Here is a 24,430-nt window from a genome sequence, read left to right as displayed (position 1 = left end):
ATGCACTTTGCTGTCCCAACAGGAGGCGTGACGACATTTGTGGCACTGTACGACTACGAGTCTCGAACTGCCTCAGATCTGTCTTTCAGGAAGGGTGAACGCTTACAGATTGTCAACAACACGTAAGGAAGAAAAAAAAAACAAATGATCATACAAACAGTCACACTTATCATTGATCAAGCCTTCCCTCTCTTCATTCGCTCTCTCACAATCACACCTAGATTCAGGAATACTCTAAAAACACACCGTACACAGGGTGGATGGTGATATGGGTTAAACACACACATACTATATAGACACATAACACATTGTTCTCTACACGTCTGTCTCGGTTACTGCCATACTGTCTGTCTGTTATGCCCTCCTCCACCATCACCCAAACTGCATGTCACTTATCTCTGAAAGCCCAACCAATCGATACACCGTCCCCCCCCCTCTCAGTTTTTGCAAGAACTGAGAAGTTTCTTCACAGTTTTCTGTTTTTCTCCTGCCCATTCACAATGAGGATGTTATTCCGTTGTGCCCCGCTAACTAATTCCTGAAAAGTAGGTTAAGTGCTTGGGAAAAATTAAAAATAAAAAAACGACGACATAAACTTATTAACACCCTGCAAAGCAAAGCTAACCTGTTTAAGGAGGATCTTGTTTGTTTTCAAAGCGGAGCCTCACTACAGGAATCGGTGGACCATGAGTTTGTGCCGCTGTACCCCCAACCCTGCCTGCCCCCTAACAAACTGCTGACCTAGAAGGCACGAGCTGAGGACAATAGTGGATTACCGATGCGTCTGGCTCCCAAGCTAGCGACTTGTTTCATTATTGGGTCAAGCACACCCAGATCCTATGAACACGTTAATGGCTAAGATGTCAAATAAGGAGCACTTTAGCTTTGTCTTGGCTTCCTGATGGCTGCATGGTGCACGATAGTAACACAATGAATGACATGTTAGCCCGACATTATTATGACATAGGTTCCGTAGCAACTCCATGTCCTTCTAATAACACCCGTTTTGCCTTATTATTGTGCCTTCACTCTCTCTCTCGTACTTGCATTGTGATTTAGACATTATAAAGTTAGCTTTTAGAGTGGTCAATACATACTGCCATGGCCAAAAAGACTGGTGCCCTTGTGTTGTTTTTGAATAGCTCACAATTCTCTGCACGTCAGAGAAAGTTGAATCAGTTCATCTGGACACAACAGTTATTGACAGAAACGTTTCATCACTCGTCTAAGAGTAATGCACATTTTTTCTATCTCTGCACATTTTTTCCCCTTTTATTTATTTAACTAATCTGTATTTAACTTGTATTTCACTTAACTAATCTGGCCTTGCTGAGAGCTTCATGGAGAGCAGTTTTACATGATGTGTCCGAAGGGAGAGCCTTACACTGCAACTTGAGTATGTGTCCTTAACGACCAAGGTCTTCCAGCTTTACTAGTGCCCGTCACATCCCTTCTACGACAACGTCATGCCTATCATTCCTCTCACCTGCACCATTTTGTTGAAGACTGCCAATGCACTGAAATATTGTTACTGTTTGCTGAGAGCTCTGCGCAAGGAGTGGGAAGTAACCAAAGTAATGATCTCCAGTGCGTTTTTGAGTAACCCTTCCATTTCAGGGGGCATAATATTTTAATTTCACCATATTTCAAGGGGGGCGGCGTGGTGGTGCAGTGGTTAGCATGGTCACCTCCTGGGTTTGAACCCCGGGGTAGTCCAACCTTGGAGGTCATCTTAGGTCATCCTCCGTGTGGAATTTGCATGTTCTCCCCGTGTCTTTGTGGGTTTCATCCGGGTGCTCCGGTTTCCTCCCACAGTCCAAAGACATGTAGGTCAGGTGAATCAGCCATACTAAATTGTCCCTAGGTGTGAATGTGTCTGCCCTGTGATGGCCTGGCGGCCTGTCCAGGGTGTCTCCCTGCCTACCGCCCAATGACTGCTGGGATAGGCTCCAGCATCCCGTGACCCTACTTGGATAAGCGGTTTGGATAATGGATGGATGGATGGATGGATGGTTGCACTTCTTTTTTTTTAAATTTCACTTTATTTATTGAAAGCAAAAAAATGAATAAAGAGGAGCTGGCATTGACAACCTTATTGGCACCTTTGAATTAATATTTGGTGTCACTGCCGTTGTTAAAATCATGTGGCCGAATTTTCAGGTTCAAACTTAACAAGTTGACCCAGATGTGCAGGTTTCTCCCTCCAGGCTGCTGCTCTCAGATGTCTCCACAGCTTTTCAGGCACTACAGTATTTTAGGTAAATGCCTGCAATAAGACCCGTGGCCTTTATCGAAGACCCAGCCTCCCAACACTGGGTTTAACACTGTGTACCAAAATGCCTTTATAATCTCTTCATGTTAGGAAGAGATTATGAAGGCATCATTTCAGAGGAATAATTTCGATCAGGAATGATTTGAGGAGCACCAATTTTGCAGTTTTTTTTAAGCTCCATTGTGCAAAGCAAACAGTATTTCTTAATATCCTTTTTGTTTTAATGACTTGGTGTGGGAATTGTGCATCCTTTTAAAAAAAAAGGGCAAAGGTGCCAACATTTTTGGCCACGACTGTAGGTCTTCAGAAAGAAAGAAATGTCAGTTGTTGAATTGGGAATTTACTGTGTGTAGGGATGGTAGTGGCGGGGGGCTGTTTTTCTCGTTGTATTTTGATTCTATCCTGTTCTCCACTGGTTACTTGCCTGCTTCTTCTCAACACATACTTTCTGTTTTAACCCCTTCCCTTTCCACCTTTTTCTTTTTTTGATCTCTCTTTCACTCTGCCCACTTCTCCATCGCACACCATCTTATTTGTTATTAGGAGGAAGGTGAATTGCAGGTTTGTGAAGTTCCTCTTGCATTTTACGTCATTGGAATGTGGTTGTGTTTGTCCAGTTGTACCTGTGTGTGTGTGCGCGCGTGTGCGTGTGGGGCGGTAGCAGACATTTCCTCTTTCTCCAGTGTGTGTGTGTGTGTGTGTGTGTGTGTGTGTGTGTGTGTGTGTGTGTGTGTGTGTGTGTGTCTCACCTGAATCACCCCTGAAGAACATGCTTGTGCACTATAACATCACTCCATTAGAACGGCACAGACCACTTAACTCTTCCTATGATCCCTCAGTAGTCAAGGGAAGTTGTTCTAAAGCTTTGCAGCACTTAAATCAAGTATCAGCTAGAGGTGACTCATGTAGCGCACACATAACCGTACATTTTACTTATGCAATGGTTTAAATCCTAAAAGTCGATGCAGTGCTGCAAAGCAAGAGCAACTTACCCCTGACGAACTTGTAGCATACAGGTACCATCGCTCCCTGCTGAGCCCGTCATACCCTCATGAATGTGCATTGGTCTATCATTAAGAATCCATTCAGATATTCCTTTTAGATGTCTTGACCGTGAGGACTCAGTAGCTGCTATACTTATGATCTGGTTTAGCACTAACACAGCTGATTGGGATTTATCAAGGACAAACAGTCCTTTTCAGAACCAGTTATGTGGATGCTGGATTAAAATCAATGGCATCGGTTCCCAGGAGATACCTGGGCCTGCATTTATCAAGTTTCTCTAGGAGTCAGGGAAGCTCCTGTAGGATTAACCACCACCTACTCTGAGTCATTCAACTGATTTCAGTCCAAGCAGCATAAGGAATGATAGATCAGCTTCGGCTTATTTCTGTTTGAGACACTTGATGAACATTGGCCTTGAGATTCATAAACACTGCTTCATTAGTCTTTTAGATGTGTGTCGAGCATCTGTGACGCCTGTGTTTTCTCATTTTATCTCCTCAGAGAAGGGGACTGGTGGCTGGCTCGCTCCCTGACCACCGGAGAGAGTGGTTATATCCCCAGCAATTATGTGGCTCCATCAGACTCCATCCAGGCAGAAGAGTAAATCCTTCTTCTTGTGCACCCTTTTATCTCTTCCTCTCATCAAGCGCATGGAAAAAATTGCAGTCTAATGTCTGATTCCTTAGCAAATTTATTTTGACTTTTATTTCTGTGTGTCTTTGAAGCAAGCACCCATAGCCCAGGGACTGTGGTCCATTTATTGCTTTACCTCGCTTAAGCGCATGCACTTAAAAATGTTTACATGCTTACACACACTTGGATTGACAGAATAGCACGCAAACTAACCTTCTTATAACAACCTGTTTTCTCACCTTTGTGCTTCCGCCTACACCAGTCAGCTCAGGTTGACAATAGAGTCCAAGTAAGTAGTTCTTATTCTATAGGCATTGGAATACAATGCATCCAGAATAAGGCATGCAAAAATATCAATCTTTGCAGAACTTTCACTTGCAGAGACGGTGAACAGCAACTCACTATCGCTTCCTTTCTCCTTTTCTTTCACCCACATACACCTCGTGTTCTTTTTACCAACCTGGTCCGTGTGTCTCCTGTGCACCATCCTTTCTTGCCTCCCTAGGTGGTACTTTGGCAAGATAACACGCAGAGACTCAGAGAGGTTGCTGCTGAGTTTGGAGAACCGGAGAGGGACTTTCCTGGTGAGAGAGAGTGAGACCACCAAAGGTGAGAGTCTTACCTCTATATCACTGAAAGGACAGACTCATAACTCTTCCCGTTTACTAGTAGCAATAATACTTAAGTACCATATGGATATGAATTGGTGTATTTTGATGTAGTTCTGGACAATATGTGCAATGTTATTGTGATAATCACGAGGAATTTCACATGATTTTGATATGTTTCATGATTTCTGCTCACATATGCAAAAATACAGTGTTTAAGAACCCAGGCGAGGTTCCTCATGCTGAACTGTTTGATATTGAAAGGGTAATATCAAACCAAAGCTTGTTTTCTAATCATACTCCCTCAAATATTTCAGATCCCATTTTGTGTGAAATTTTAGGCACTACTGTAGATTCTCGTTATAATTTAGACGACAAAATTGTGTGTCATGATATGAGAAACTCCAAATTTCGTCCTGATTAAAATACCCTTGAAAGACAACAATGCTGCTAAATTATTGCCTAGCCGTTTTTTGCAATATGCTACAGTTGCAGTAATCAGCAATGTCAACAAAATATTTTTCAGATGTATACACAGTAAGGCTGACCTTGAATGCTTCGAAGCCTTCGATCACTGCCGTGGTAATTGACGGCAAAATTAGTTTTTTTTTTTGTTTTGTTTTTTTGGGGAGACAGTAAATAGCAGTTGGCAATACAGCAAGGGAAAAACAAACTGTGTGATGGAGCCGGCAGGATGGGGAAAAAAACAGTATAGGACGATGAGTTCCTTATGGTGATGTATTGTTTGCAGAAAAAAATAAATTGTTTTGTGTTTGTTTTCTACAATTATATACAATAACACACACACACACACACACGCCACATAATTAACATTGTGTTTTACTTTGTGTAGAAATAAAAAAAACAGCTACCTAATTATTTTAACTTTGGACGGCAGTGCCGTCTGCCATTGTCAGCACAATTTGCCGGTATTGTCTGATTTTTACCATCCTGCTCTCATCCACAACGATGACATCCGGTGCCCACGTGAATGCAGCATACTATAGCATTCGTCTCTTCTACGCCTAATACAATGTCATCAAGTGTGCAAACAGCTAGTGTGTCAAGATGTACAAAAAGTCAAGCCCCCCCCCCCCCCCCCCCGGTCATAGCGAAGCAATATAGGATGGCTGACGTTGGCGGGAGGAGGCCATGATGGAAGCTTGGGAAATGACGTCAGAGACGGAGAGCAAAATTAGAAATGAGAATGAGGTGATATTGGGCTATAAAAATAGAATTGACTTTACTTGACATGAGAGGGTTTGAAATATGAAAAGGAAGAAGAATTAATCGAATTGCTCAAGTGATTCTAGTCAGTCAGTGGGAACACAGGAGATGTATCTCATTGGGTGAAAGCCATGACAAGAGAATGGGATTGTCAAGGACCCACATGAGGTCGGAAAGTTTGTAGGGGGAAAACTTGGAGATCAGGATAACTAGAAGTGGCATGGTTATCACTGATTGTATATCAAAGCATCAGAGCAATAAAGCCATTAAGATCAAGGTATTTAGAAGTTATCTCTGTGTGACTTGCTTCTCACTCGGATCAAAAGCAAGGAAGAGGGGAGTGATAAGTGGCGTGCCACTTACAGTAGATGCTGAGTCATTTTGGGATGTTTCAGGTGTGTGTGAGGCAAGAAGAATGACTAGATTGCAAGAAGGGGAGAAGAAAGAGTAATTCTTTTGAAGGGGAATTGCTGGCAAGAGTGTACCTTGATTATGTGAGTTACGGGATGCAGCCATATGAGAAAGCTCCTCTCAGATGTTTTTGTTGTCAAGAATATTGACATGTTGCTGCAGTATGTAATGGAGTCAGAAGATATGGGAGATGTGGGAAGGACAACTGCAATGTGGAGAAAGAGCAAGCAAAGTGCCTGCACTACAGGGGAAATCATGATATGGACGGGATCAGCAGTTTCCGAAAAGAATTAAGGAAGAGAAAGTGAATAAGAAGAGAGCAGAAAAGGGATTGTCGTATGCTGAAGCTCCTAAGAGAATGGAGAGAAACAACGAAATTCATGTGCGACAAGTAGCTAGGGAAGACAAGTCAGTCAGGAAGCATGCTGCGTTTTGCTTTTGTAAGGACCAGATGGAGTATTTGGCATTTTTGGCAATGGTAATTAATTGTTCTGCTGGAATTGAAAGAAAATCAGAGAGAAGGGACATAACTGTAGATGCAGCAAGGACATTTCCGGGTGTTGTAAGAGTTTTGGGAGAAGATGTGCAGCAGTTGCTGAGAGAGGCTTTTAGTCCCTCTCAGAAACCTGAGAAGACATGAGGTGTGTTTTTTATTTTTATTTATTTATTTATTTATTTTAGTAAATAGACATTCTGGTCCACTCACAATTCCAGTTGATGGTGGTAATGCACCAAATCGTCATTTGCCAATTGCCAATAAACCAGAAGAAGAAGAAAGAGAAGAAGAGGAGGAGGAGGAGACAAAGAAGACAAAGAAGAAGCAGATGGAGATAAGGCGAGAAGCAGCAGCACCTTCGATTACGTTCGAATACTTACTGCCGAATATTCGAAGCCAAAAGCTCAAGAAAGAATCTGTGTTAAGGTGTTGTCAAACAGGTTATTTTCCTTACGTAATGTTTTTTTGGGGGGGGGGGTCAGTCATGCATATCAAGTTTAGTCTGAACATGTTTCATCAGTTAAACAACATTGTCATACATTATGTAAATATGATAGGAATTCACCAAAGAAAACAAGTTCTGTAATACACGAAATCCTGCTGTTCAGTGTGCTTGACTGGCAGAAGGGTAGAGAACAGAGGAGAACCGGAGCGGTTGGGAAGAGGTTTTATTGAAAGTGTGTATTGAAAGCCTTTGGCATGGTTTTGACGTTGTTGCTGCCGCTCCAGAGTCCCCGCTGCATGTGTGTTTTGTTTTTAGGGACCAGGAATTGCATTTGTGCATTTGCATGCACGAATACATGACTGAGATCTGTGTGGCGCGGAAAAGAAAATGGATTTGGACAGGGTGATGGAGGAGGAGAGAGAGTGAGGTTGTTTTAAATGGGGTTGTTGCAAATTGGCGGAGTTGATGGTTTCGAAGCAGTGGTGTGGAGGCCGTGACTGGGTGAACCAGACAGAAGTAGGTCAGCGTGGAGCCAGGGCTGAGGACTGTACACCCATTGGCCATATCGCCCCGTTCAAACACGGAGGGAAGGAGGGGGCATCGCCTTCAGCGTCCTGAGACTTCAGTCTGATGGTTTCACTATACTGGTGCTGCCCTCTGGTGACAGAATGTCTGCATTGTTTATATATTCCAATTTGAACATCCATCCATTATCTGAACCACTTATCCTGCTCCCGGGTCGCGGGGATGCTGGAGCCTATCTCAGCAGTCATTGGGCGGCAGGCAGGGAGACACCCTGGACAGGCCGCCAGGCCATTACATACACACACACACACACACACACCTAGGGACAATTTGGTAATGTCGATTCACCTGACCTACATGACTTTGGACTGTGGGAGGAAACCGGAGCCCCCGGAGGAAACCCACGCAGACACAGGGAGAACATGCAAACTCCACACAGAGGACAACCTGGTATGACCCCCAAGGTTGGACTACCCCGGGGCTCGAACCCAGGACCATCTTGCTGTGAGGCAACCACGCTAACCACTGCGCCACCATGCCACCACCAATTTGAACATGTCAGCCAAAATAAATATTATACCCAGGAAACACAGAAGCTTATGAGTAGGATTGTGTATTGTTATACATTTAAGCTAGTCTCTCCTGGGAGAAAGATAGAACATCCAAGACAAAAAAAGAGCACTACAAGAAACTGAAGTCAAACACCCAAGCTCAACTCCGCTTCATGAAGGATGCTTGGTGGCAAAGTAAAGCCCTTGAGATCCAGGGCTACGCAGACCAGAACCACCTCCATGACTTCTTCTCTGCTACCCGTGCTATCTACAGGCCCATCAAGACCGCACCAACACCAATGAAAGCAGAGGACAAAGTAACAGTTCTGAGGGACAACATCGCTATCAGTCAACGATGGAAACAGCACTTCCACCAGCTCCTCTGCAAGCCATCACAGGCGTCTCCGGATTGCCTTGATGGGCTACCTACTCTGCCGCAAAAACTGTGGATGTCTGCACCTCCTTCCGCCAAGGAGCTTCAAACAGCAATTGCTCAAATGCACAACAACAAAGCAGCTGGCTCCGACAGAGTCCCTGCAGAACTGTACAAGTATGGAGGACTACCTCGTCAGAAGCGACTGTACGAATTCATCCTGCAGATCTGGGAAACCCGGACTGCCCCAGCTGATTTCAGAGATGCAAACATCGGGACTGAAGAGTGTGCAGCCAATTACAGAGGAATTTCTCTCCTCTCAACAGTTGGGTAAATTCTGTTGCGGATCCTTCTGAATTGTCTCACCACCCTGCCCAAAGAAGTTCTCCCCGAATCCCAAAGTGGTTTTCGATCCCACAGAGGAACCACTGATATGGTCTTTGCGGCACGATAGCTCATGGAGAAGGCAAGAGAACAACAGAAGACAATGTTTTTCATCTTTTTCGACCTTGACAAAGCGTTTGATTCTCTTCTGAGAGCCATTTTGTGGGATTTGCTATCCAAATTTGGATACTCTGACCACTTCATCCAGATGATTTGCGCCCTCCATGATGTCATGAAAGGCTGTCTGTTTCTGTGGAACCCTTTCCGAGCCTTTCCCCATGGATTGTGGAGTAAAGCAAGGCTATGTTCTAGCACCTACGTTACTTTCCATGTACATTGCTGCTCTCTGGCAGAAGACAGATCGGTCACTCGACGGTAAAGTCAACATCCGTTACTGCTTCAATGGCAGCCTGTTCAATCTCCAGCACTTGAAGTCTAAGAACAAGACATCCAACAATGTCATCATCGAGCTTCAATATGCCGATGATAATGTTGCTCCTGCCATGACGCCAGAAAGTCTTCAGTCGATCACCAACTCCTTTGTTCAGGCCTACAAAACGTTTGGCTTTTCTGTGAACATCAAGAAAACCAAAATGCTTGCTGTTGTGCCTCAGGATACTCCTGGAGTTCTGCTTCAAATCACCATCCATGGCCAATCTACTACTACTACTTTCGGCTGCTCCCGTTAGGGAGCGGATCATCCGTTTCCATTTCTTCCTGTCTTCTGCGTCTTCCTCTGTCACACCAGCCACCTGCATGTCTTCCCTCACCACATCCATAAACCTCCTCTTTGGCCTTCCTCTTCTCCTCTTCCCTGGCAGCTCCATATTCAGCATCCTTCTCCCAATATACTCAGCATCTCTCCTCCACACATGTCCAAACCATCTCAATCTTGCCTCTCTTGCTTTGTCTCCAAACCGTCCAACCTGAGCAGTCCCTCTAATATAATCATTTCTAATCCTGTACTTCTTCGTTACTCCCAGTGAAAATCTTAGCATCTTCAACTCTGCCACCTCCAGCTCCGCCTCCTGTCTTTTCGTCAGTGTCACTGTCTCCAAACCATATAACATAGCTGGTCTCACAACCATCTTGTAAACTTTCCCTTTAACTCTTGCTGGTACCCTTCTGTCGCAAATCACTCCTGACACTCTTCTCCACCCTCTCCACCCTGCCTGCACTCTCTTTTTCACCTCTCTACTGCACTCCCCGTTACTTTGGACAGTTGACCCCAAGTATTTAAACTCAAATGCCTTTGTCACCTCCACTCCTTGCATCCTGACCATTCCACTGTCCTCTCTCTCATTCACGCATAGGTATTCCGTCTTGCTCCGACTGACTTTCATTCCTCTTCTCTCCAGTGCATACCTCCACCTCTCCAGGCTCTCCTCAACCTGCACCCTACTCTCGCTACAGATCACAATGTCATCCGCGAACATCATCGTCCATGGAGACTCCTGCCTGATCTTGTCCGTCAACCTGTCCATCACCATTGCAAACAAGAAAGGGCTCAGAGCCGATCCTTGATGTAATCCCACCTCCACCTTGAACCCATCTGTCATTCCAACTGCACACCTCACCATTGTCCCACTTCCCTCATACGTATCCTGCACCACTCCTACATACTTCTCTGCAACTCCTGACTTCCACATACAATACCACACCTCCTCTCTCGGCACTCTGTCATAAGCTTTCTCTAAATCTACAAAGACACAATGCAACTCTTTCTGGCCTTCTCTATACTTCTCAAACAACATTCTCAAAGCAAACATCGCATCTGTGGTGCTCTTTCGTGGCATGAAACCATACTGCTGCTTGCTGATCATCACCTCTCCTCTTAACCTAGCTTCTATTACTCTTTCCCAAATCTTCATGATCAACTTTATACCTCTGTAGTTGTTACAGTTCTGCACATCGCCCTTGTTCTTGAAAATCGGTACCAGTATGCTTCTTCTCCACTCCTCAGGCATCCTCTCACTTTCCAGGATTGTGTTAAACAATCTAGTTAAAAACTCCACTGCCATCTCTCCTAAACATCTCCATGCCTCCACAGGTATGTCATCAGGACCAACTGCCTTTCCACTCTTCATCCTCTTCATAGCTGCCCTCACTTCCTCCTTGTTAATCCACTGAACTTCCTGATTCACTATCCCTACATCATCCAACCTTCTCTCTCTCTCATTTTCTTCATTCATCAGCCCCTCAAAGTACTCCTTCCACCTTCTTAGCAAACTCTCCTCGCTTGTCAGCACATTTCCATCTCTATCCTTGATCGCCCTAACTTGCTGCACATCCTTTGCAGCTTGGTCCCTCTGTCTAGCCAATCGGTACAAGTCCTTTTCTCCTTCCTTAGTGTCTAACCTGTCATACAACTCACCATACGCCTTTTCCTTTGCCTTTGCCACCTCTCTCTTTGCTTTACGCTGCATCTCCTTGTACTCCTGTCTATTTTCTTCATCTCTCTGACTATCCCACTTCTTCTTTGCCAACCTTTTCCTCTGTATAATTTGCTGTACTTCCTCATTCCACCACCAAGTCTCCTTGTCTTCCTTCCTCTGTCCTGATGACACACCAAGTACCTTCCTAGCTGTCTCCCTCACTATTTCTGCAGTGGTTGTCCAGCCATCTGGCAACTCTTCATTACCACCCAGTGCCTGTCTTAACTCCTGCCTGAACTCCACACAACAGTCTTCCTTCTTCAACTTCCACCATTTGATCTTCGGCTGTGTCTTCACTCGCTTCCTCTTCTTGGTCTCCAAAGTCATCCTACAGACCACCATCCAATGCTGCCTAGCTACGTTCTCCCCTGTCACCACCTTGCAGTCTCCAATCCCTTTTAGATGGCGCCTTCTACATAAGATATAGTCCACCTGTGTGCACTTTCCTCCACTCTTGTACGTCACCCTGTGTTCCTCCCTCTTCTTGAAATATGTATTCACCACAGCTATTTCCATCCTTTTCGCAAAATCGACGACCATCTGTCCTTCCACATTTCTCTTCTTGACTCCATACCTTCCCATCACCTCCTCATCACCTCTGTTCCCTTCACCAACATGTCCATTGAAGTCCGCTCCAATCACCACTCTCTCCTCCTTGGGTACCCTCTCCACCATGTCGTCCAACTCACTCCAGAATTCTTCTTTTTCATCCATCTCACACCCAACTTGCGGGGCATATGTGCTGATAACATTCAGCAATAAACCTTCAATTTCCAGCTTCATACTCATCACTCTGTCTGACACTCTCTTCACCTCCAGCACACTCTTGACATACTCTTCCTTCAGAATGACCCCTACCCCATTTCTCCTCCCACTCACACCATGGTAGAAGAGTTTGAACCCACCTCCGATACTCCTGGCCTTACTCCCCTTCCACCTGGTCTCTTGCACACACAGTATGCCTACCTTTCTTCTTTCCATCATGTCAGCCAGCTCTCTCCCTTTACCAGTCATAGTGCCAACATTCAAAGTTCCAACTCTCACCTCCACATGCCTACCCTTCCTCCTCTCTAGCTGCCTCTGGACATGCTTTCCCCTTCTCCTTCGCCCAACAGTAGCATAGTTTCCACCGACACCCTGCTGGTTAACAGTACCGGTGGTGGTCGTTGGTAACCTGGGCCTCGACCGATCCGGTATGTAAGTCTTATTTATGATCCGCATATTTGATTTGGCAAAGATTTTACGCCGGATGCCCTTCCTGACGCAACCCTCCCCATTTGTCCGGGCTTGGGACCGGCACTAAGGATGCACTGGCCTGTGCATCCTCAGTGGCTGGGTTACCATCCATGGCCAATCTAAAAAACAAAATTCAATCCTTTCAGTACCTTGGAAGTATCCTCGAAGAAATGTCTAGTCTAGAACTGGATATCACCAACAGACTGAAAGCTGCCCACACTGCCTTTGGCCGACTTTCTCAATGTGTTTTCTATGATTGTGATCTCAAGACATCAATCAACATCATGGTTTACTGTGCAGTGGTCCTCTCAACCCTCCTGTACGGCTATGAAGCCTGGACCCTCTACAAGTGCCAAATCCGTAAAGTAGAACGCTTCTACCAGCAAAAACTGAAAAGTATTCTGAGAATTTCCTGGCAAGGATGGGTCACCAACAATCAAGTTCTCGAAAGAGCCAATCTCCTTTCCATCGAGATGACAATTGAACGTCACCAGCTGCGGTGGCTTGGCCACATCCAGAGGATGCCAAACGATAGACTCCCGAAATAAATCCTATACTCCGAACTGACTGAAGGTCAAAGAAAAAGAGGAGCTCCCAAAAAAAACGCTACAAGGACTGTATCAAGGCAACGCTGATCACCTTCAACATCGACCCTAAGAATGGGGAAAAAGTAGTGGAAAATCGAAAATACTGGAGAGCTGCCTGGCTGGTTCCATCAAGGCCGAAACTGACAAACGAACGCATGTGTAAGAAAAGTGCTGCCGCCGAAAAATCCGCCAAGAAGAGAGAGCCACAGGGACGGGTCCATCCCCCACTGTCCCCTGTCCACGCTGTTCCCGTCTCTTCTATTCTCACCTTGGACTGTCAAGCCATCTTCATTTCAAGCACACACCTTAATCTCTTGGAATAGATCCTCGGAACACGAGAGACGCCAACGACGTTATACAATTATTTGTATCGGTACTGATACCTGCATCTCTTATCGATATTGGTGCTTGATGTTACCAGTTAACGGTACCTTGTTTTGTCATAGTGCAGAAAAAAAGATAACGTTTATTATTATTGTTGATAATTGCCAAATTTTAACAGCACTATCATATTTGATAAGAAGGAATGTTTTATTGCTGGTCACAACAACACATTAACGTATTATGCATAACATCAGCATACTTAGTAATGAACTGAAACATGTACAGTAACAGTTTTGAAACATTGGAATTATTGGTTGACACTTGCTTGCAATAATTTTCTGTAGAAAAATCAGCATATCAGCTCTTTTTGGAAGACTACATTACTTCTATTCGCTAATTGTATCACCCACTGTGGAAATGTATTTATGTATGCTTTTGCAACCTGTGGCACCGATAAGAAGCATCATTGGTACAGACCTTATCGGTCCTTTCGGTACTTCGCACTTTAGTCCCAGTACCTTAAAAGTATCCCTAATTATGAGACAATGGGCCCCTAGGTATCAAGTACATTCTTTTAAAGCAGGCAGCAAATTAACAAAAACATAAATATAGTCAGGGGTGCACATAATTTTTTTGGTCTGGTTCTCAAAGGAGCACCTGAGGTTCTTGCTTGGTGCTCACCTTTTTTTAAATGCATTTTTCCATGACCCATCCACCTCACAAAATGAACAAAATATGAGGGATACGTGGATAACATTACATGTACTTTAATTTCAAATGAAAATGAATAAAAGCAGTAGGTTACAACAAAATGTCTGTTCTTTAAAGTGCCATACATGTGACTTTCAAATGAAATGACTGCTCTTCAAGCACTGAAAACTAAATATACAAATGACTGCTTTTTCAAACACTGAAAACCAAATCAAACTCACAACAGATACTGCTATTTAAAGCACTGAAAGTTCTGTTATCCTACAGGACATCATCGTCATCTTCATCACTCCCCTCCAGACTGTCTTCCTCTATTTCAAAAACACCAGATGTACTAGGCCTGCTCCTTTCTCGCTGCTTCAGCCTACGATTAGCTGTTTGCATCCACAAGTCTACTGCTGGCTTTGGGTCAAAGGTTTCTGTTGTGAACTTAGATAAGTGGATGTGCATTAGAGATGAGAGGCGATAGTCTGACAGGCAGGATCTGTACTTGTTTTTTATTATATTCAGGTGTGAAATCCCCTCTCACATGCAGCACTGCTCAAGGGCAGTGTAAGAGACAGCAGAAGGACTTTCTGAATGTTGGAGTAACTGCCTGGGTTGCTGGTGTTCACTACATTGACTAGATCATGCACAGAGGAGGCTGCCAAACGTTTTCCAGCTTGCTTTAAATGCACCCACTCTCTTAAAGTTGAATCTTTGTCAACATGCATGCTGGCGTCATATTTCTCAAGGATGTTACTAAGTGTCGTGTTGCCAAAACCGTGGAGGTCTTTCATTTCATGAGGCCAAGTTGTAGGATCAAAAATCAAAAAGTGATCGCATGACTTGAGGGATTCATATCTGCTTTCAACTTCTTGAATTAAAGCTTTAAACACATCAATCTTATCCCTGTCAGCTTCAGCATGTGCCACAATCTCCTCCCTGTACTTGCCCTCACTGCCCATCAGTAGCGTCAACTGTCCAATAGCAACCATGAGCTCATCTTTGCATTCACCAATAGTCAGATTGTCTTTCTGGAACCTGAGGGAGGTGAACTGTACAATGTTCCCAACATCAAGCATGTTGGCTAGGAAACAACGAAAACGCTCTGTGCAGATATGTTTTAGGCTAATGTCATCACTTGTTGCCTCTTGGATCTGAATGGCTGGTAACATTCTCCATATTTTAAACAGAGTCTCTTGTCTCCACGCAGACAATCTGATGTTGTGGAACTTACCTAGTTTGACAAAATCAATGGCTTTCTCCTCACATGTCTTTTGTAGTTGTGCAATTCGTTTTGCACCCCCTTTCTTTAAGTAAAAGCTTAGCAAAGTGATGATAGATTTATTAAATGACTCACAGAATAGGACCGCACGATCAGCTGATTTAGCGCAGTTCTCCAACGTGTGGGCGGTGCACAGAATATGCACAAGGGAATCCCCGATATCCACCATCTGACGTAATTTGGGATGAACCCCGTTGTAAACTCCAACGTTGACAGCTGCTCCATCACTGCGTACCGACACCAACTTTGCCTTCCACTCCACTAAACCACAATCATTGAACAGTTGCACAAGTCCATCCACTATGTCCTGAGCTGTTCGGTTGGCCCCCAGATTAATTAATCCAAGGAAGTCTGAGCTGTATTCTCCATTGCGGGACACAGAAACAATGTACACAATTTCCTGCTCCGTTTTTGTTATATCTTCGGATCCATCGAAAAGCACACCCCAAAATTCAGCTGCTTCCAGTTTTTCACTTAACTCTGAACTTATTGTCTGAGCGATGCTCTCCGTGATGCGGGATCTCCCTTCTCGCGAATGATAAGCAGTCCCGACGTTAACTCCTAACCTCTTGAGAAGCGGAATATCCTCCTCGTATGAACGCATAGGACGTGCATGTTTCGCTTTGTGAAAGGCCAACCAGAGCATGTTTGTCAGTGCCTGATGTTGTTCTTCCGTCAGTCTGTCTTGCCACGTGTCGAGCGGGCCGCTGGGTCTCTGGTCCTGGCTGTGCCTGTTAGCAATAGCTTCCGCTACTTTCTGGTGTTCTCTGCTGTTTGCATGCTTATCAAAAGCTGGATGGCTGAAGTTTTTCGTCCCCATATAAAAGTGGCAGTTTCTATCCGCTAATGTGGGATTTTCCCGACATAGTTTACACCACATCTCAGTGCGGGCATCATCTGTTTGAAGCCAGCCGATGTCCTTCAGCCATTTCTCTGAAAACGTACGCTTTGACTTTGGTTCTGGTTCAGTATGGCGTTTCTTTGGTGGAGCTGTAGGAAGACCAAAGAAATTATTCAATGTCGCTTGCTTCTTTGACATTTTGGAGAAATTAGTGGCTCATACTATAGCATTGGCTAAAAGCAGTGGCTCATACTCTGCACTGCAAAATGTTTGGTACGCAAATGCGCTGTAAAACACTTGAATCTGGTGCTCGTTGAATATTTTAAGTGCGCATGCGCACCTGCGCACCACTTATGTGCACCTCTGAATATAGTTAATGTGATTGGTTGAAAGATTTGTCGTTAGCAAAAACCAGAAATCTCACAACCACAAACATAATATTCGCTAAAGCCACCTTTTGATATAAACATATACATAGCTTAAAAAAACTGAGAACAAGCAGTTATTGACTCAAATGACTTAGTCCTTTAACTCTGCAAATAGAAACGAAAAGTTCATAACAGCAACTTCATGCAGAGGCTTTGATTTAGGGGCCCCCTGACTCCTTTGGCCCCAGAAGTAATCCATTCATGATGCACCAAACAACAATAATAATATGAAATAATATTTAAATTTACATCTTAAATTCTGCAAATCTGTGATATGCAGTTGCAAAAAGAGAATTACTTCTCTGGGTTTGTTTGTTTTTTGGTCTTGTTTCCAGACGATCGATTATTATTTTAGTACATTTTTACGGTGAGCGTCATTATCATATTTTCTGTGATTCTTTCCAGGTGCCTACTGTCTGTCTGTACTAGATTACGACAACACCAAAGGGCTGAACGTCAAACACTACAAGATCAGGAAGCTGGACAGTGGCGGCTTCTACATCACATCGCGTACACAGTTCAGCAACCTACAGCAACTGGTCAATCACTATCGCAGTGAGTGTAATTCACTCAAAGTACACCATCCTCCTTTACCTCCACATCCCGTCTTGTCAGCCATGATAACACGGATGAACTTGCAGAGACTCAGACACTCTTTTACCCATTCACATCTGGACTCATTGAATTTTAGTTAGTCAATCCCTCTCTCGCTCACTGACAGATACTCAGCTGTAAACACATACTTCCATAAGACTACTCTCAGGTAAGTACCAAATTGATATGAGGGGAAAACTGTCAGGAATGGAAATTTACCATACTGTCTCTCTCTTCTCCTTCTTCCCAGAGCATGCTGATGGACTGTGTCACTCTCTGACGGAGGTGTGCCCCGTTATGAAGCCTCAGACCCAGGGCTTGGCCAGGGACGCCTGGGAGATCCCCAGAGAGTCCCTCCATCTTGACCTCAAACTGGGACAGGGTTGCTTCGGAGAGGTCTGGATGGGTAAGGCATATGTTTAATTCTAATATTACTGGTGCCGCTGAATGTGTTCACAAATAACTGAGATTATACCCTGACGTATAGAAAGTATCTTACAGTCACCACAGTCCCCCAGCTTTTTTTTTTTTTTTTTTGTGGTGGAGGGTTGATGGGGAAATAATCATCCTAAACATGCTATCACGGGCCATAGTTTTTTCATCATATGTGATTTAGTGCTTCATACAAAATGTAGCTCAGTGTGTGAGTGTGTCCTTATTCAGCTATATTTGTGAGGACCGATTTGAGTTTTTAGCCATAAGAGTGAGGACGTTTATTTTAAAGTGAGGACATTTGGGCCCATTGTTACATCTTTAAAAGGCCTATTTATCCCTGTTTACACCTGGTATTAACATGTGATCTGTATCTTGATATCTTATCTGTATAATCAATGATCCAATCTCACCCCTTGCATTTACACCTGATATTTATATGTGTTCTCATTGTCCACCATTTGCCCACTTTGGTCTCTGATCTTTGTTTCTACCATGCTCAGGTAGGTTGTGGAAAGACAGCAAATGTTTAAAAATGAAACATGACTGGTATAGAGTCAGGGTTTGCACTCAGTCTTCTGATAAATGAAGACATGTTGAAAATGCAATGTCAGCAGGGGGGTAGGACATATAATCATACGATTAGATTAGGGTAAGAATTAAAAATAGGTGTGTAGTTCTGTTGGTTAAGGTGTGTGTGTGTGTGTGTGTGTGTGTGTGTGTGTGTGTGTGTGTGTGTGTGTGTGTGTGTGTCCAGCGTTATACCCACATTGGAAAGAGCATCTCTTTAAGTTACCTTCCTGTTGATCTTCCAATGGGGATGTAATAAATTAAAGATAAGATTGAGAAAGGGCCTCTAGGTTTCCATAGAATGAATGCCATGCATATTACATGGATGATGTTTGTTGGAACATATCTTTAGAATCGAAGTTGCTGCCGTGGACAACAATGTTTTTACTTGTTTTCTACCAGGAACGTGGAATGGTACAACACGGGTGGCCATCAAGACTCTCAAGCCAGGCACCATGTCACCTGAGGCTTTCCTCCAGGAAGCCCAGGTAATGAAGAAGCTCAGACATGAGAAGCTGGTTCAGCTCTACGCTGTTGTGTCTGAGGAACCTATCTACATCGTCACGGAGTACATGGGACAAGGTTGGCATTTATTGAGCAGACAGTTACTCATAATTAAACACATAAATGATGCTTGCAAAAAGACTCACATTTCCAGACATGACCTAACAGTTTTTGAAGTGTCTGAAGTATTTTCTGCATTTCTGCAATCAGGTAGCTTGCTGGACTTCCTTAAGGGGGACATGGGTAAGGTCCTCCGGCTCCCTCAACTTGTGGACATGGCCTCACAGGTTAGCATACATTTCCAATCACATCAGATTAAACGTGACCACATCTCCAATGCTTCAGTGTTATTTTTCAATATTTCAAGCAGCAGCCTCTGATGCGGACGGTCTTGAATTTTACTTGTTCCTCAGATTGCCTCCGGCATGGCTTATGTGGAAAGGATGAACTACGTGCACAGAGACCTGAGAGCCGCCAACATACTTGTAGGAGACAACCTGGTGTGTAAGGTGGCTGATTTTGGTCTGGCTCGCCTCATAGAGGACAACGAATACACTGCCAGGCAGGGTAAGACCGCTGGAGGGCGCTGGATAGCTTTTGATGTTCTTCATATTGGACGTTGCAAGGTGATGAAACTAGATTACCCTCTTATCTGTAGATTCATAAGTGGAAGGAGATATTTTTATCTTATGCGGCCTTACTATGATCTTGTTTTACATTCTCCACTTTATGAATTAGGACTGAATGATATTGGGGGAGGAAAAAACTCAACTTTGCAGCATTTTGGCATTGCAATATACGTACATTGCATTATTAAATGATAAAAAAAAGGAATTGTGTAATTTCTCTCGAGCAATGATTAGTTTGATCTTAGATAAGAAAATAGGGCAGTTGTCCAAGAAGTCAGTTGTCCAAGAAGCCATTAAATTAGACTAAATTATATTATTAGATGTGCCAGAATATTTTTCTTTAAGAGTGGTCATAAATGGGCCGCTCTGGTGGCCGAGCGGAATAAACCGCCGTTCTTGCAACCCGCTCGTCATGTGGCTGGGAGATTCGTATCTCAGACTCGCCGTAACCGGTCACGGCCAGAGCGTCCACGGGGTAAGGCATTCGTTAGGCCACCCTTACCCGAGGGATAGTGGGTGTAGATCGGTGTAGTGTTTGGGGACTCGTCGTTCTCCAGCGACCCCTCTGGCCCACCCGGGCGCCTGCAGACAAGCAACTGAAAGCGTTCTCCGTACGCCTCCTTCGCGGCTTGAAGGTGATGCAATCCATGCAAGGCTTCAGCATGTAAAATAGCGAGAGCAGCCGACACGATTTTGAAGGAAGCTGGTGTTACGACTATCTCCTTCCTGTGGAAACGTGAGCCAGGGGAGTTATTCGACAAGAGTTCCAGCCATATGCCATTGGGTTAATCGGGTGAGATAAGGGGGAAAACTAGAAATAATTTTAAAATTTTTAAAAGAGTGGTCATAAAAAAAGTAGACCTTGCCAGGTTTTGTTTTCTATCAAGTTACAAAAGTTTTTGCCTAATATGATATTTCATCCTTTGAAATGTCAATGCCATGTGTATGGTCCAATGTCGATACCGAAACAAAGTAATTTTCAGCCCTAATGTGAATCCTCTTACAGGGGCCAAGTTCCCCATCAAGTGGACGGCTCCTGAGGCTGCTCTGTATGGTCGCTTCACCATTAAGTCCGACGTCTGGTCGTTTGGAGTCCTGCTGACAGAACTGGCCACCAAAGGCAGAGTTCCATACCCAGGTCAGGAAAAACCCTTTTTTGTGATTGTGTTTCAGCCTAAAAGCTTGATTCGATTATTGCAATGTAAACACAGCAATGGTTGATCACCTACAGTAGATCCAGAGGCGTTGTCACCATGCTACACCAGTTCAACTGTACAGGCTGTATAATGATATCTCAATTAGTGGACAATGGGGTCGTTGCAACTTGTAAATTGGAGATAGTGACTTAGTCATTTCCTTTCTAGGCATGGTGAACCGAGAGGTGCTGGACCAGGTGGAGCGTGGCTACAGGATGCCGTGCCCAGCAGAGTGCCCTGAATCCCTCCATGAGTTGATGCTGACCTGCTGGAGGAAGGAACCAGAAGAGAGGCCCACTTTTGAGTACCTTCAGGGTTTCCTGGAAGATTACTTCACCTCCACGGAGCCCCAGTACCAGCCCGGAGAGAACCTGTAACTGGGCTGTGCGTGTGTGTGTTTTCAGATGTGAGCATGCATATCCTTTAGAAGACATGAGGAAATGTGTGTCCAGGTGTGTGTGTAAAACAGGGGAGAGAGCCAACAGGATCCTGGGTACAATCAATGACACTGTCCTCTCTGGGACTGCGAATGAATGGACCATAAAACTGCATTCAAAACCTGCTTCTTCCTGTGGTCACTGTAATTTTGCTTTCCTGTCAGTTCTGATGGGTTCAGGTATCTCCTCAATATTTTGAATGGACAGGACTAATTTATTATTTTTTAGCTCATAATACAGTACTTTGTTTTAATGCTTGTCAGTTAGGATTTGGTCACCGAAGAAGCCAAGCAGCCTTGGCAAAGGACTCATGCATTCTTACCCTGTGTTAATTCTGATCCCGTAGTTCCTAAAGTTCAACACCATGGCTAACAGTGTAGAAGGGTGTGGATGGGCCAAACAACGGAGCCAAGGTGAAGATGACTTTGTCCTTAGTTCACATCCTGCTGTGAGCACAGCTTCAGAATGTCCTCCTTTTCAGACACTTTTTGTTGGGAACCCCATTGAAACTCATGTGGTCAGACTGTCTTCCACTTCCTACATATTGGCTGCATGAGAAGCAATTCTTTGGGACCTTATTCATCAGGATATTCATCACAGATGTTTCATTTTTGACTAACTGCTTAATCAGACCTGGATAAACTGGAATATTTTCAGGTTAAATTCATAGTAGTTGTCTCGTAACCATTTTTGACTGTGCACCATTTAGTTTTCCTGACTGCTGTGAGATTTCATATGAGACTAACAAAGGTGCGCTCTACGTCCCTCAGGCTTTACTGTGTATAGTCTCATTTCCAGGCCGACATGGACAAATTGGTTTAACGCTGTGACCATTGTAACACAAAGAAGAGAAAGAATCCTCCTCTTTATCGTATGTTTTCTACTCGCGGCTCCTCTCAAACAGAAATGGCTACTGATCACTATTGCTTCTCTCAGGATGGAGAAGACTAAAATTCTGCTGCAATGTTTTTTGTGCCAATGAAAACTCGTTTTTTTACTCTGTTCTTACTGTCTCAAAGTGTATTTTTACTACTACAATCTTTTATTCCAATGAAGATTTGCATTAGGTAAGGGCAAGCCTTGTAATTCTATTCAAAATTATAGTCCTTTGTTTTGTGTGTCCTGCACCCGTGTACAGTACCAACAATGACTTACTATTATGGCTTCAGTGTGCTCCATTTTCTCCGGTGAATCTTCTTCCATGTCTACAGTTGTGACCTTCAAATGTGAGGGAAACTGTTTGTTTTTTGTTTTTCTTTTTTTGTTTTTTTCTAATCTGTCTCAGTGTGCCCCATATTGCTGAATTCTTGAGCTTAACTTTACTCTGGAGGTTTTCTTTGGCTCCATTCTCTGTTTGGGTAATAAATGGACAGAGGACAAAGACGCTATTATTAATGACTGTCCTTCCTCCAGCCTGTAGGGGGCAGGTGTAAAAGCCTTTGCAAAATTCATTCGCGTAGCCATGTATAGTAAATGAATTGGGATTTTAAAAATTATTTGTAAATATCCCTTATACGAATATTTTGTACATATATTTTTTTATAATTTATTCATTTTAAAATAACCAATGGTCTATCTTGCTTTCAGCGCCATTTTGACATCCTGTCTTGTTTATGGTACATCCTGTAGTTATGGGGAAAATAGCTGACAAGTATGTAAAACAACACTTTTTCATGACTAGTATGTCTTTGTGCACATATTTCTGTGAAACCTAGCCTGGCTGTATATTTACAATGACAAATGATGATACAACTGGCATTATCTTAAATCTAGCTGTAAATTCTTCTCACCCTTGAAAGGAAAATAGTCCTCTTTTTTTCCAGATACTGATAATACTGCAGCGGCATCTCTTTCCACATGAAGAAGGTGTACTTTATTAATCCCTGTGGGGAAAATCATCCTCTGTATTTAACCCATCCTAGCCATGTAGCGGGTTGGCATCCGCCGTGCAGCGCCCGGGAACCAACCCCAGTTCTTCTTTCCATTGCCTTGGTCAGGGGCACAGACAGGAGTGTTAACCCTAACATGCATGTCTTTTTGGTGGTGGGAGGTAACTGGAGCACTCGGTGGAAACCCACACAGACACAGGGAGAACATGTAAACTCCACACAGAAAGGACCTGGGACGGCCTGGGGTTTGAACCCAGGACATTACACATGTTTACATCTTGAAAGTTTTTAAATGATTTTTAGTTTCGCTTCAAGGGCTGGAAAAAAACTGGGCGGTTAAGCGATCATCATTTCCTCCTACATCCAAATGTTTGTTATTCTAAGCACAGCTAAACAACATGGTGCATGCCACTGTCATCATCCTCTCTACTCGCATGATGTATGCTTTACCTTGTATTATGGTATGACCGGCTTCCCTTGTGTGGATTTTATAAACCACTGTGGATTCGGATCATAATTTCTCATTCAGAAGCTGATACGACTGCCTATGACGAGGAATTTGATATGTGTAGTGTCTGTCTTGTAGACATGGAGAAGGCCATGATAAAGAGGTCAAGCTGTTGTCAGATTGCTTTGCAAAGTCTCCTTTCTTCCCTGACCTGTCTCACTGAATGTCTTAGCAAGATCATGGAAAAAGGCCCAGTTTTGAATTTTGTCTGTCTGTCACATTGCTCAGAAGCCAAGGATACATTTCCTGTGGTGTACTTTTTGTTTCCTCTCTCTCTATGCAGGATTTTTTTTAAAAATCTGTGATTCCTATATACTCCTTTGTACTGCATCCAATGGAAAATGAGAAAAAAAATCAAACTAGCTCTTTAAGTCCTACTGTATATTAAAAATCTAAAGGAAAAATGTTTGAATAAAATTTGTATATTGCCAATGTACTCTGCCATATTTTGTCATTTAACATGAAGTGATTTATGTTACCATAACGGGTGCATATTTACTACTATTGTGTATCAAACTTAGCTGTATAAGACCGATTCGAATCATGAGAAATCCCATCTAAAATTGAAAGTACTGGACTGTTAAATGTTGTGAGCAACAAACATTTAAATACTAATGATAGATTTGTGCTGGGTAAAATCTAAATATTACTCCAGATGAAGTTATGGTGATAAAGAAATGGAATATGGTAGACAAGAACAGATTTGGGAAATTCCTTGTTTCACTTGCATGTTTTCAATGAAGCCACTATAGGCCTACATCAGGGCATTGTGGGGGGTCATATACGTACCAGGCTGCTATTTTTCACATAACACTGAGATAAAAAAGCAGACACTGGAGGCACTTCTGAAACAACTGTTACTTACAAAGATGTGTAGACAGCATCCAAACATCTGCAGCGGAGAACTCGTTG

At 43.6% G+C, this 24,430-nt stretch overlaps 1 protein-coding gene across 1 annotated transcript in view; it reads left to right on the top strand.

The window, feature by feature from the left end:
* The window catches only part of src (v-src avian sarcoma (Schmidt-Ruppin A-2) viral oncogene homolog), a 44,514-nt gene extending 20,559 nt beyond the window's left edge, over positions 1–23,955 (top strand). The window contains exons 3-12 of the mRNA XM_056274745.1: positions 23–122; positions 3,779–3,877; positions 4,416–4,519; positions 17,165–17,314; positions 17,604–17,759; positions 18,758–18,937; positions 19,070–19,146; positions 19,273–19,426; positions 20,495–20,626; positions 20,853–23,955. Coding sequence (XP_056130720.1) covers positions 23–122; positions 3,779–3,877; positions 4,416–4,519; positions 17,165–17,314; positions 17,604–17,759; positions 18,758–18,937; positions 19,070–19,146; positions 19,273–19,426; positions 20,495–20,626; positions 20,853–21,061 — 1,361 coding nt within the window. The 3' untranslated portion in view covers positions 21,062–23,955. The remainder of the gene's footprint in view (positions 1–22; positions 123–3,778; positions 3,878–4,415; positions 4,520–17,164; positions 17,315–17,603; positions 17,760–18,757; positions 18,938–19,069; positions 19,147–19,272; positions 19,427–20,494; positions 20,627–20,852) is intronic.
* The last annotated feature ends 475 nt before the right edge of the window (positions 23,956–24,430 follow it).

The sequence above is a fragment of the Lampris incognitus genome, chromosome 2 (assembly GCF_029633865.1).
Source record: "Lampris incognitus isolate fLamInc1 chromosome 2, fLamInc1.hap2, whole genome shotgun sequence".
In the NCBI taxonomy this organism is placed as follows: Eukaryota; Metazoa; Chordata; class Actinopteri; order Lampriformes; family Lampridae; genus Lampris; species Lampris incognitus.
Note: the sequence above shows the minus strand (reverse complement) of the source record. Positions and strands in the feature narration are given on the sequence as shown.